Genomic DNA, 12,665 nt, shown 5'->3' with positions numbered 1-12,665 from the left:
GTGCAGGTGACGCATCCAAGCTCAAGGAGGAGCTCGATGAAGATCTTGTTCCGCTTCTAGTTGATCAGTAGTGGGACCCAGTTGGGGTCGATCGGGGACCTTGTCGCATTTGGGGTTCTTCTTTTATTTTGGTTCCGTAGTCGGACCTTGATTGTATTTGGATGTTGTAATGCTTTATTCATGTATTTGTGTGAAGTGGCGAGTGTAAGCCAACTATGTCTCTTTTCCCTTATGTATTACATGGGTTGTGTGAAGATTACCTCACTTACGACATTGCTTTCAATGCGGTTATGCCTCTAAGTCGTGCTTCAACACGTGGGAGATATAGCCGCATCGAGGGCGTTACAGCAGGGGTCCAGCAGGGACGCCCGCGTCAAGCAGGAGAAGGCCGACAATGACAACGGCGGTGAGGATGGCGGCGACGACGACGACTACTCCGCGTTCAGCCAGTTCCTTTTTTAATTAGATATATATTTGCTATGTAATATGAATCCGCGAACATGTTTAAGTTTGCTATGAATATATGCCAAAGTTTGCCGAAATTTAGACGTGTTTAGCCGAACTTCGCCGAACGTTTTCTTTTTTGAACGAGCCTGGGGGCGGCCCTGGGGCGACGACTGAGGACTAGCTCACCCCCAGGCCGATTTTTTGCGCCGGCTCACCTCCAGGCGACGATTTTAGGCGTCCTCTGGAGGGTCAACTATAGCTGGCCAAATGGGCCGGGTTTTTCGGGCCGGCCCGTGAGCACGCCGGCACGGCCCGCCTTGGGCCAGGCACGACACGGTCTAAACGGGCCGGGCCCGGCACGCGGCACGCCCTGGGCCGTGCTTGGGCCTGGAGGCTGGGCACGCAGGCCGGCACGGCACGACCCGATTATATATTTTTTTATTTTTTTATACATCTATATATGGCCCAACATGTAAAAATAGGCTAAAAAACGCTCAGTGCGTCAAATAACAAGCTAAAAATACGCGGCCCACCGTGCTAAACGGGCCAACGTGCCGGCCCGTTTACTAACTGGGCCGTGCCTGGGCCTGGGGGCGCAGCACGCGGGCCGGCACAGCACGACCCGTATAGTAATCGTGCCCTGGCGGGCCGTGCCGGGCCAGGCACGATTACGAATGGGCCGGGCCATGCCGTGCCGGGCCGGCCGGTTTGGCCAGGTATGGGGCCAACGGGTGGAGATGCTATTATAGCAATCTCATGAGCCATCACATTTGGCCAAACGACCTGTCTTAGAAAAAAAATCTATGTCTAATACTGCATCCTCTTCTTCCTCCTCAGCCCTCACTCCCGTCCCGAACCCCTTTTATCCTCTCCCAAACCCTACTACAAATCGAGTAAGATCGAGCAAGGACACTCCGTCAATGTCGATAGGGATGGAAGCACCGGCTGGCCACCTCGCCGCTGAATCCTCCCCTCCTGTGACTGTGATGAGCCGGCGGCGCTCTGTGGATGGGCTCCTCCTCCTCCTCCCCAGGCCATACCGAGTCTGCTCCTGTCCGGTTAGTGCTCCTTCTCCCCCCCCCCCCCCCCTTCCCGGAACCGGAGCAGATCTCGGAGAAGCAAACAGGTCCCATCTTTCCTCCGCAAACAACAGCAAAAAGTCGGAATCTTTTCCGGAGTTGATCCATGTTCTGATTCCACAAGCCCCAGGCAATCAACCTCTGTTGATTTCCTTTGCCTACTCGGATCTGCCTCACCTATTCGAATCAGGGGTGAAGCAGCCTCGGTTGGTCACCTATAAATATAGCCACAAGTCTCTTCCTGCTCCACCCAAGTTGCTATTTTGCAAGCATTGCAGCAGAAGCAGTTCGTCTTCCATGACATACTATAATCCCATGGAAGACCCTAGTAGTGTAGACACGATATTCAACTTCTGGGGGCTCCCTATACACACCACAAATTTGGATTTGCGCTCCCTGGTCTTCCGAGTTTTACCTCAGCTGCTGGGTCTCTCTCCTCCCAGCTCACTGAATATTCTCAAGACACCACCACTACTGATAGAGGCTACACTCCCGGAGCTACCAGAGGACATCTTGATGCGCATCTTTGCCACCCTTGAGATCCCTGACCTCATACGTGCCGGCGCTGTCTGCACCTTTTGGCGCTCTGCCTACACCTCCCTGCGCACACTCGGCAAGCACAAGCAGCCCCAGACGCCGTGCCTGTTCTACACCTCTGAATCTTCCAGCGACAATGTTGCGTGTCTCTACAGCCTCGTGGAGAAGAGGGTTTACAGCCTAACTCTCCCGGAGCCGCCTCTCCACACTAGGTTTCTGATTGGGTCCTCTCTCGGCTTGCTGGTCACCGTCGATGAGAGATCTGAAATGCACCTCGTCAATCCGATCACTGGTCAACAGATTGCTCTTCCTTCAGTGACCACGATGCAGCATGTGAAGCCCATTTGTGATGACTCGGGTGCTGTCCACAAGTATGCATACTCAAAGCACACGGCAAAGCAAGTTATCTGCCCTCCAAAGATAATTGCTCCAGCTGCCCTGCGGGAATTCTTCCATCAGAAGGCTCTTTTGTTTTATGATACACCCACAGGGAGCTACATAGTGGTGCTCATCCACTTGCCGTTTGGTCAGCTATCCTTTGCAAGGGTAGGGGACGATAAGTGGACCTGGCTGCCACCTCACACTGATTATTTTGACTGCACCTACAAGGATGGGCTACTGTATGCAGCGACTCTATTGGGAGAAGTTCACACCTTTGATCTTAGTGGGCCTGCTGTTACAATGAACACTATTATGGGTGTGGATGATGACGATTTAGAAATTCAGGGAGCATACATTCTTGAAGCTCCATGGGGTGGTTTGCTGCTTGTTTGGAGGTTGAAAGTGTATAGTGGTTATCAGGATGATATTTCATCACTTAAGCTGCACACCAAGGGAATTAAAATACATGAAGTTGATGTTGCTGCCAAGAAGCTTGTGGAAATTGATTGCTTGCACGGCCATGTGCTGTTCCTTGGTCATAACCAGTCACTCTGTCTCAGCACTAAAGAATGCCCTGCTCTCAAGGAAAATCGTCTCTACTTTACTGACGATGATGCGTACATAACTGTGCATAAGGATAATCGTCGCGATATAGGACTACTTCGCTTGGATAATAATAGCTGGGAAAGCCTTGTGTTTCCTCAGCTTTGGTCCAACTGGCCTGCTCCTGTGTGGATTACACCCAATCTTACAATGATGAAACTGTCGTTGAATAAATAGGGCTGGTTCAAGAAGGCTTAATAAGACGCTCGCCTAGGCGCATGTAGGCGAGCTGGAGTGCAACGGCATTGCGTAGGCCCTAAGCCGCGAAGGACTATGTCCAGGAGGAGAAGGTTGTTTTCCAACGACACAAAGACAAAGGGTTGATGATTCAGGAAGCCGTGTGATGGCATCATGTTGTCAAGTTATCAGTTATCAAGTGTTTAGGTTTCAATAACGTGTCTGTTTTATTATGTGTGGTACTCTGTAACTTAATAAATGTCTTGTGGCTGATGTGTGTGTGTGGCTGTGTCTCATTTATGACTTGAGAGAAGTCAGGGAAATAAGAACTTTGTTATTCTCTACTTGTTGTGATTTGTCATTTGCGGACTTCTGATGATCACTGGAAATTTGCAAAGCTGCTTTTTTCTAGCCATGAGATGAGTTCCTACTCTTCCCTTGTCTCAGGTTGTTCATTTATTCAGTTATAATCGACTTACCGTCTCTGATCTCTGTTACTGCCAACAGCTGTATGAAATACATCAAGAAGCCAAGAAAAATAAGTTTGGATGCAATGATTCAAGAGAATGCAGGACAGCAAGAAGCCAAGAGAAATAAGTTAAGGTTCAAGAGTGGGTATGAATCTGAACTGCTGCTGTTTTTATATTTTCAGTAATTTACAAGTAGATAGTACATCATCATGTATTCATATATGTTACATCATTGTTGTTTTTGCCCATGGAAGCCATCATTTTGGCTTTCAATTGGTGCTGAACCTGCTGTTCTTTTCCCCGGATCCAAAAGGATAACTACTACCTTTGCGGCCTAGGCACTGGCAGGCAGCCACCCTCCACCCAGCGCCTTGTATTAGATCTCACCTGGCAGTATTGGGATATCCAGATTAGGGGAGCTTTATAGGCATAATGACAACTTTATATTAGGTTCTTCTGTAAATTGCACAGAAGAGGTAATTAATCCTCACTGACATGACCTGATATATCCTCAGTATTCTATGTTTTTCTTATCTTATGCGTGGCTTTAAATTTCAATGCACCTTTTGGAAGAGCTGCCATCTATCTTTCGGGGCCACTTCTGGAAATTATCTTACACATATATCATGTTTAAGAAGTGTTTGGAAAGTTTATTCTTCTGATGTGTATTTTCGAAGTGAATTCATTGCCTAGCTTTTATTCATTTTTCACAATAGCCTATATAGCCTAGGAGAGGCAACCTAGATTGGTGTACATTGTAGCTACTAAATATATAAAGAAATGAAGGGGGCTAAGCTAGCCCACACGCTGTGCGTTTCAAGTGTTGCCCGAGGACTCCTTTCTGGCTGACACGTTTGCGTTTTTTTTTCTTTTTTTACCGCTCCTGCTTGATTTACCGCTGAAAGACCATCGGTTTCTTCCTCTATCTTCCAGATACAGAGAGAGAGAACAAAAGAGGGACTGGGGGGAAAGGGGAGCGGCCGTCCTACTCCGCTGCCGCAGCTGGCGGCCCATGCCGCCGCCGTGTTCTTCTCCCCCTCCGCCATCTCCCCTCCTCTGCTTTGGCTGGGCCACGGGGGTGCACACCAGCAAACCCGATGCCTCCTCTCGCTATCTCTCTCACATGGAGAACAAACAAGGGCCAACCACGGAGATGAGGTGACGATCCCTGCGATGGCGGGATCGATCACGGCTTTCCCTCACGCAGGCGTGGCCTTCTCCTACGTCATGCTAGCAGCCGTCCACCCAGTGTGGCGTTCTCTTCGCGCTTAGGTACGGCTGCTCCCATCCCCCCTTCTGTGTCTGCAATAGAGATGGTTTTGTGTCCTGCTGCAGTTTTATGTTTTATCTTCAACTGATTGGTTGGTTACTTGAGAAAATGTTTGTGTGGTGTCAGGTTCAGTGCGGAGAAATCTTGACAAAAATACACATGTATTGTATTCTTTGATGTTGCTATTTCATGCCCTCTTTTGTTTGTTAATATGTCTACAAGAACTAAGCATCTTTTTTATGTTTCTATTTCTATAGCTTTTGATCCAATTAGGACTTTTGCGTGTGCAGGACAACCCCAACGACCGGTCCCCCACTCTGTGTGTCGTGTTCATCTTGAAGAACGGATGGGCCATATAACTAAGTTGCTGGGAGTGTGAGAACTATTAAGATGGTTTTAGTTGATAAAGATCACAATGCACAGCCGCACACAACATCATCATGCACGCGTGCATGGTGGCGCATAGCTCTGCCTCCATGGAACATCTGTTCTTACTGAAGCCAAAGGCCGTACTGTTACTGCTGGTGGAATCGCCTTATCCGCGCTTCCTTCGGATTGTTTTTTTATCGGGCTGCACCTGCTCCTCTTGATTCTTTGATCTGTGTGCTTTTTGCCAGCATGTTTCTCTTTCTGTGGCAAAATTGGACATTTTTTTTACTGAATTTGTTATTCTTCTTTGAACCATTTTTTCTACAAGCCACAGAAGGATTTTTGATGTGCTAGCCTCGGTCCAACTCATTCACGTAATTTAATTTACATTTTCTTAATGGCATCAGCATTTCTACATTCACAACCAAAGAATATTCAACATCTCATTATGTATTGTAAAACTATTAAAGTTATTAGATCCAGACGCTTCGTATAGCTAATGCTTTGTTTACATGTTTTAGGGCCTAGCTGATGGATGACCAACTCATTTTTCATACAAGGATAAATTAACTGTTCGAATCACTAGGATATGGGAATATTGGAGCGATGATAGGACTGAATTATATGGTCAGAACTTCGTCATGGTAGACTCCAAGGTAAGACTCGCACAATTGTTCATGCTTTCTGATCTATCATTACCATCTGCCTTACTAGGATGGCACAATAGAGGGAGCAATTACTGAAAAAAGAATGCACATCTTTGATAATAGAATTTGCGAAGGAGCAGTTTACAAGATTGGTTCCTTTGAAATCTCTAAGAAATATAGAGCGACGGAGCGCCCATCCAGGTTCCTGAACCAGAATTTTTTCCCCAAGTTTGGATACACAACCTATCCTATAGCATTACTTTGAAAAACGAATTCGATTGAATACAAACCTGTCAAGTCAGTTAATTACAGATGCATTTCGTTGGAATGCTGACTGTAGTGTTTACATCGGTAATTCATTTATCCATTTCCTATGCACAGATGTTGTTGGATAAGTTACTGGCATTTTCTACCCACTGGTGCATCAGTTTTTTTTTTTTGAGGTGTACTGGTGCATCAGCTAAGCGAAGGGGACAGTTCCATATCACTGATGGCTAGTACGCACTTCACGTCTTTTGCTCCCACTCTTTATTCATTTTTTGCTATGATACAATCTTATACAAAGAAATTGCATCCTACTTTTAGAACGTGTGCTGTTGTTACTATGGGGAGGGAAAATATGCGGATGCACTCGATGTCTATAGACTAGTCAAATGATGAACCTGTTGTGCTACTGTTTTTTTTTTTCGAGAAACTTCCAATCTATTCATCTTTAATCATGGCAGTACAAAGAACAATAGAGGTAATAAAAATTACGACCATGTCTGTAGACCACCTAGCGACGACTACAAGCATTGAAACGAGCCGAAGGCGCGCCGCCGTAATCATCCCTTCCTCATTGGGGTTGGACAAACCTTTTTGTAGTAGACGGTCGGAAAGTCGGCGTGCAAAGGCCCCATAGGACCAACGCACGAGAGTAGCAACAATCATCGATGAAGAAAGTCGAAGATCAGAAGCTTAAACACCCAAACGAAGATAGGATCCAAACAAATCCACCGAAGACCAGCATTGACCGAATCCCGTGAGATCCGACAGAGACCAGAACCAAATGATGAACTGTTTGTTGGCATGACAAGAGATGAATTTAATGGTAAACTAGCATAATGCCCATTGCAACGGGAGAAACAATTGTATGTTTAAAACATATTCATAGTTTCACAACGGGGAGGGACACTTGTCTCACTGCAAACGGACACCCGCACAGGCACAGCCCCCCTCCTATCAACACCTTAGGCCTTGTTCGGTTGCCGTGGTTGTTTCTAACCTCCTGGGGATTGGGTGATCCCCGACTTGTCACCCAACCCCAGCTATTCCTCATCCACATGAATCCCCGACTTGTTCGGTTACTCTCTTTCTAATTCATATATATGAATCGTTGCCCCCGGTCAACGCCAGGTCCGAATCTAATAACCCAAGAAGTTGGGGAGGAGAGGGGAAGGAAGAGGAGGGAGGGGTGGGGAAGTATGCTGCCATCGCGGCCTCCGTATGGCTGCACCGCCGCCTCAAATCACGGAAGAGAGAGAGAGAGAGAGAGAGCTTGAGGACTCGGGGAGAGAAAGCTCAATTTTTTTCTTCCGGCGTACTGTTTCGCCCGTCGGGAGGGATTGATTCCATGGGTAGAGGGGCGAGGAGTATATCCCGGGAAGCACCACGTGGTTTGGGAGGGATTGGGCGGGGATGTAGCCCCGATCGGGTTTAACCGAACACGTTCATAGAGCAGCCCGGGTTGAATCCCGGTTGGGCCGAAACCATGGGGTTCGGCGGGGGAGGGGCTAACCGAACAAGGCCTCAGTCAACGACTCAAACTCAATCCCCTTGGTCATCACAAAACCTCTTGAACCACAACAAAGTTTTTTTTTTGAGGGAATGCCATCATGACTAGCTTTATTGATTCGGCAATATCATTACATCGTTCACAAGAGCGTTTACAAGAAAATCTGGGGGTTCCTCAACCCAATTACTAGATATATCATTATCATATGAATGTTTGGCTAAGAGGTGGGCAACACCGTTTGCTTCCCGTCGACAGTGCACAAACTCCATATTCCCGATCATACCTGCTAAAACGAAGCAGTCTGCAAAAATAGCTGTAGATTCACTCCATATCCTCTCCTGGCCTGAGCATGCATTAACAACTTGAATGGCGTCAGCTTCAATCTGAATTGAGGTATATCCCAAAGACTCCGCCAACTGAAGGCCATTTTTCATTGCCATTGTTTCCGCCATGTTAGCATCTATCATATGCAGGATTAATGTACATGATGCCGCAATGAAAGAACCATGGCTATCTCTGATCACAGCCCCCGTTGCTCCTTTCCCTTCATTCTCATGGAAAGATGCATCCACGTTTATCTTGACTATTCCTGAAGGTGGTTTTTTCCAACATTGCTCCCCAGGTGTAGTCCCATACGTGCCTGAAGAAGCTCTCTGCAAATCGCCTGTACTGCAATAGCATTTCTGCTCATTGTGGGTACTGTCTCATTATGTGTTTGCCTTCTTCTGAGCCACCATAGATACCAGCATGCTTTAATAATCCCTTCGCTTATCCCAATGTTCGGCATGTGTGGTAACTTTGAAGGTGGGAGCCGGAGTATGTACTCCAGAACAGCGGAGCCTGATCGATCCACAAGACGGGCTTCTGCAATTGTGTCATAAATTCCCAGTAACCTCCACATTTCCACCGCTCTGCCACAACTAAATAAGAGATGATGGATGTCTTCAGCCCCTTGATGGCAAATCGGACAACTTCCATCAGTACCAACGTGCATGTTTGCCAAGATTGATTTTAATGGAATTAATCCATGAAGGGCCCTCCAGCCGAATATTTTCACTTTTCCCGGGACTTTGAGCTTCCATAGGATTGTCCAAACTGGATTTGACATTGATGGTCCTGTTATTGCCGACAAAGATCTTGAGCTGAACTGATGTTTCCATTCACAATGGTATGCCGATCTTACCGAAAAAATTCCGTTACTATTGCTATGCCAGGCTACAGAATCGTCAAATCCGTGGTGTCTTAAGGGAATCTGTAGGATCCGGCTAACATCCAAATCCACCAACCATGTCGTCGTAGATTCATTCTGCTCTTACCTGGCCTCAGGATCAGCCAATCGGATCTAGCAGGATTTTTTTGTTGTTTTTACGCAAACATGTCATCGTAGTATTTAGGAATTTTACATATTCGTGAGGAACAATTATACCTGAGAAAAAAATCAATTGTCTTGAAATTTCTAAATGCCCTTTTCAAATAAAATAAAATCCAGGCTCCCTAAATCCACAGAGCCAAATTGCCTCACTTAGTGATTGATTTGATATTTACACATTTGAGGGTGTTTATCGGACCAAATCTTTCCCTTGATTCATGCAAAATAACTCTAATCAGACTCCGCATGTACATCACATATCTTTATCTCTGGCTAAAGGAAAACATACTGAATATGACACTATCAAATCCGTTATAGTCTGATAATATTTTCACGACAGAAACTATTAAGTCACTTCTCACTTGTATTTCTGCGAGTTCCTCGCAATACTGGTAATTGGGTCAACTCTTAGAAACAAAGCACGAGCTCTTCCATAAGAGTAGAGCGCAAACAAAGCATTTGTTATTTCAAACAATGAAAGCCACTCACCTCCATCAAGACACAAAAACAGATGATTTCACAACTCCTATCCAAAAGAGAGAGGATATTTTAGAAGAACCAAGCTCAGTCGTTTACATTCATCATGAAGATTTTACACTAAATAACAGATAGAAAAAAGGAAATAAAGCCTGGTTTCGAAGAAAAAATAGTGCTTCACAAGACCAGCTTGAGACCGGGCAAGATATGTTTAAGGGATTAAACGGCAGCTGGAAAAACAAAGGCAAAAAAGCCTGCTCTAGAAGCAAAAGATATGCTTGAGGAGAAACACAAATCACAATAAATCTGCTTCTTGCTAGTAGTAGGTGGCGGTAATGTTGCCGAGGATGAGCAGCACGTAGACGGTGCCGTTTGTGGAGGCCGGCGTTGGAGGAGACGACGACGAGGAGGGGGTGACATGGGGCTGCTGCAACAGGAAATGGATGAGGAAGGAGGGGCGTTGGGGCACAGACGGCGCCGGAGGCGAAGTTGCGTTGGTCGTCGTCGGAGGAGAAGTGGGAGGATGCGGATGGGACGACGAGGATGACGTGGATGTGGTGCTGATGGTGGGTAGTCGGACTGCTGCGAGCGCGTGATACAGGAGAAAGGAGAGGAGAAAGCAGGAGACGTGTCGGCCGACGGACCACGTCGGTGTCGTACTTGCCATGGTCGGGTCGGAGGAAATGGGGAAGGGAGTGGGGCAGACAACGGGGAGGCGGGGAAGCCGTGATAGTAGTGGTCAACAGGGTGGAGGGGCGCGTGGGGCAGACGTCGCCGACACCAACTGCCGCCGACAGCGGCCGCCGCGGCAAATCGATTCTAACGCTACCCACCTGAAGCTTTTCCTTAGATCAGAGATAGGGGGTTATCTAAAAATGTGTACCGAGTGTGGGTGCCTTTTTGCAAAATTGCCATAGATTGCCTAAAGTCTGTTAGATGCAGATCCGACGGTTGTAAATCAACAATGGCAGACATACCATCATCAGCAACTCAAATTTTTATGGGAGTTGATACTTATTCTTATGGTGCACATATTCCCTCTGTTTCTAAATATAAGTCTTTTTTTAGAGATTTCAATAAAGACTACATACGGATCTATAGACATATTTTAGAATATATTCATTCATTTTGCTTCGAATATAGTCCTCATTCAAATATCTAAAAAGACTTATATTTAGAAACAGAGGGAGTAGTTCTTATTAGCTAACCGAGAATTAAATTTGTAGGCGTGGAGCGTGATGCGATCCCGCTCTCCGCCAACTCGGCTGGCGGGGAGTCCCCCTTCGAGGCTTGATCGGTAGGGAGGTCGGGTGGCGGGCTGTAATATGAAAGACATTCATATGATTAGTAATAAAACTTAAAGTTTGCGCCCGGGCAGTCTTTGGATTCGTACCTTTGGGCAGGGGGCTTGACCCTGGGGTTCCTTGGAGGAACCTCTTCGGAAGCCTCGGACTCCTCTACAGAGTCTGAGCTATCGTCGAAGATGACTACTTTGGCCCTGCATTGTTTCTTCGGGGCAGGAGGAGGTAGATCCTCCTCCGCGTCATCTGACGCCGCCCTCTTTCTTGTTCCGGAGGAGTCGCTCTCCTCCCCGTCCTCTTCCTGCTCCCCCTCTTGAGCGGAGGGGGATTAGGTTTCCCCGGACTTGGTGTCCGGAGGTCCCCTTGGGCGGAGGCCTTCTCGGGCCTCCCTCTTCTCGACCTTCTTCTTCTCTTTCTACTCCGTCGCCTTGTACGGTGCCATAGCTAGCATTTCCTCTAGCAGGGCCAACCTGGGGTCTTCGGGCAGCAAGGCTGAGCTGTCGATTTTCACGACTTTGTTTAGCCAGCTCTGCAAATGCGGGGAGGAAAGAGTTAGGTTCCTTGTTAAAAGGCAAATACCTGAGCATAAAGAGTAAAACCTCATTACCTCTCTAGGAGGGTGTGCGGCATCAAGGCTGATATCTTCTTTCTTGACCGACCACTCCTTCTGGGTCATGGATAACACCTTCCACATCTTGTCATGGGTGGTACCATAGAAGCGAAGTATGGTGGCTGGGTCCTTGGGCTTGTTGGCCCACATTGGAGCGGCCCGTTGTTGGCAAGGTAGGAGGCAGCGACAGAGCATCACCTAGACCACGTTGGTCAGCTTGGCGTTCGCCTTTATCATGCTGGAGATGCGTTTCTATAGTGACTCCACCTCCGTGGACGACCCCCAGCCGACATATGCAGAAAAGAGTTCGGGGCGAGATCATGAAAATCTAGCCCGTAGAAGAACATCAACCCCCTGACGAAGGTGTGGAGCGGGAAGCCCAGCCCCCGGATGAAGTGGGGGACGGACACCACCCTCTCGCCTGGCTGGGGCGTGGGGATGACCTGGACCTCCTTCGGGGCCCGATGAATGACATCGACTGGGAGGTAGCCGGCGCGCTTCAGATCCTTGATGTCGTTGTTGGTGATGCTAGAAGCCTCTCACTTGCCTTTCGAACCAGATCCAGCCATGGCCGGATTGAGGAAGTGGTTAGGAGGGGATTCTTGAGGAAGGATGGTTCAGGGCGCTGGAGCTCAGTAGATTGGGAAATCAATGGCAAGAGAGGAAGGGGAAAGCATGCAACGAAAACGGTGGTGGTTTTCCTTCTATAAGCTGCTGTAATACAAAGAGTCCCTTTACTGCTTGCATACCTCGTCGCTTCCCGATATAATCGTGCCCAACAGTTTAGTGTTTGTGACCGGCTATGACCTTTCGCCAAAAGTTGTCAGGCAAAGGCAGTATTCACACTTGATCGGTTGCCCTTCGAGGCTAAGTAATATTTACAATTGGAATCAGGACATAGTCCGGAGGACGCGTGGTCGAACTTGGCTAAGCGACCCTTGAAGGTTTGGTTGAGGAAGGCTGCATACCTGGCGTGAATGCCGGGGAGGGAAGGAACTGGTTCGCGAAGCCGGTGATTCCTGCGCGTGCTTTAGGATTTTTGAAGAAATGCTCTCATGCTTCACTTAAATTATTTTGAGAGAGGAAAATTTTATGCTCACGTTCTTCACTTAGATTTGTTTGAGCTATCAAAAGCAACATATGAAATTAGTCCC

At 47.5% G+C, this 12,665-nt stretch overlaps 1 protein-coding gene across 1 annotated transcript; it reads left to right on the top strand.

Annotated features, from left to right (window-relative positions):
• The first annotated feature begins 1,240 nt into the window (after positions 1 to 1,240).
• On the top strand, positions 1,241 to 3,568 carry LOC123102031 (uncharacterized). The gene has a single exon (XM_044523300.1). The coding sequence runs from the start codon at positions 1,251 to 1,253 to the stop codon at positions 3,222 to 3,224; it is 1,974 nt and encodes a 657-aa protein (XP_044379235.1). The 5' UTR covers positions 1,241 to 1,250; the 3' UTR covers positions 3,225 to 3,568.
• The last annotated feature ends 9,097 nt before the right edge of the window (positions 3,569 to 12,665 follow it).

This window comes from Triticum aestivum, chromosome 5A, assembly GCF_018294505.1.
Source record: "Triticum aestivum cultivar Chinese Spring chromosome 5A, IWGSC CS RefSeq v2.1, whole genome shotgun sequence".
In the NCBI taxonomy this organism is placed as follows: domain Eukaryota; kingdom Viridiplantae; phylum Streptophyta; class Magnoliopsida; order Poales; family Poaceae; genus Triticum; species Triticum aestivum.
This window is presented reverse-complemented; position numbering and strand designations above follow the sequence as displayed.

What these genes read in the sequence shown, in the direction of transcription:
- LOC123102031 (XM_044523300.1), top strand. Translation starts at nt 1,251, where the DNA reads ATGTCTAATACTGCATCCTCTTCTTCCTCCTCAGCCCTCACTCCCGTC.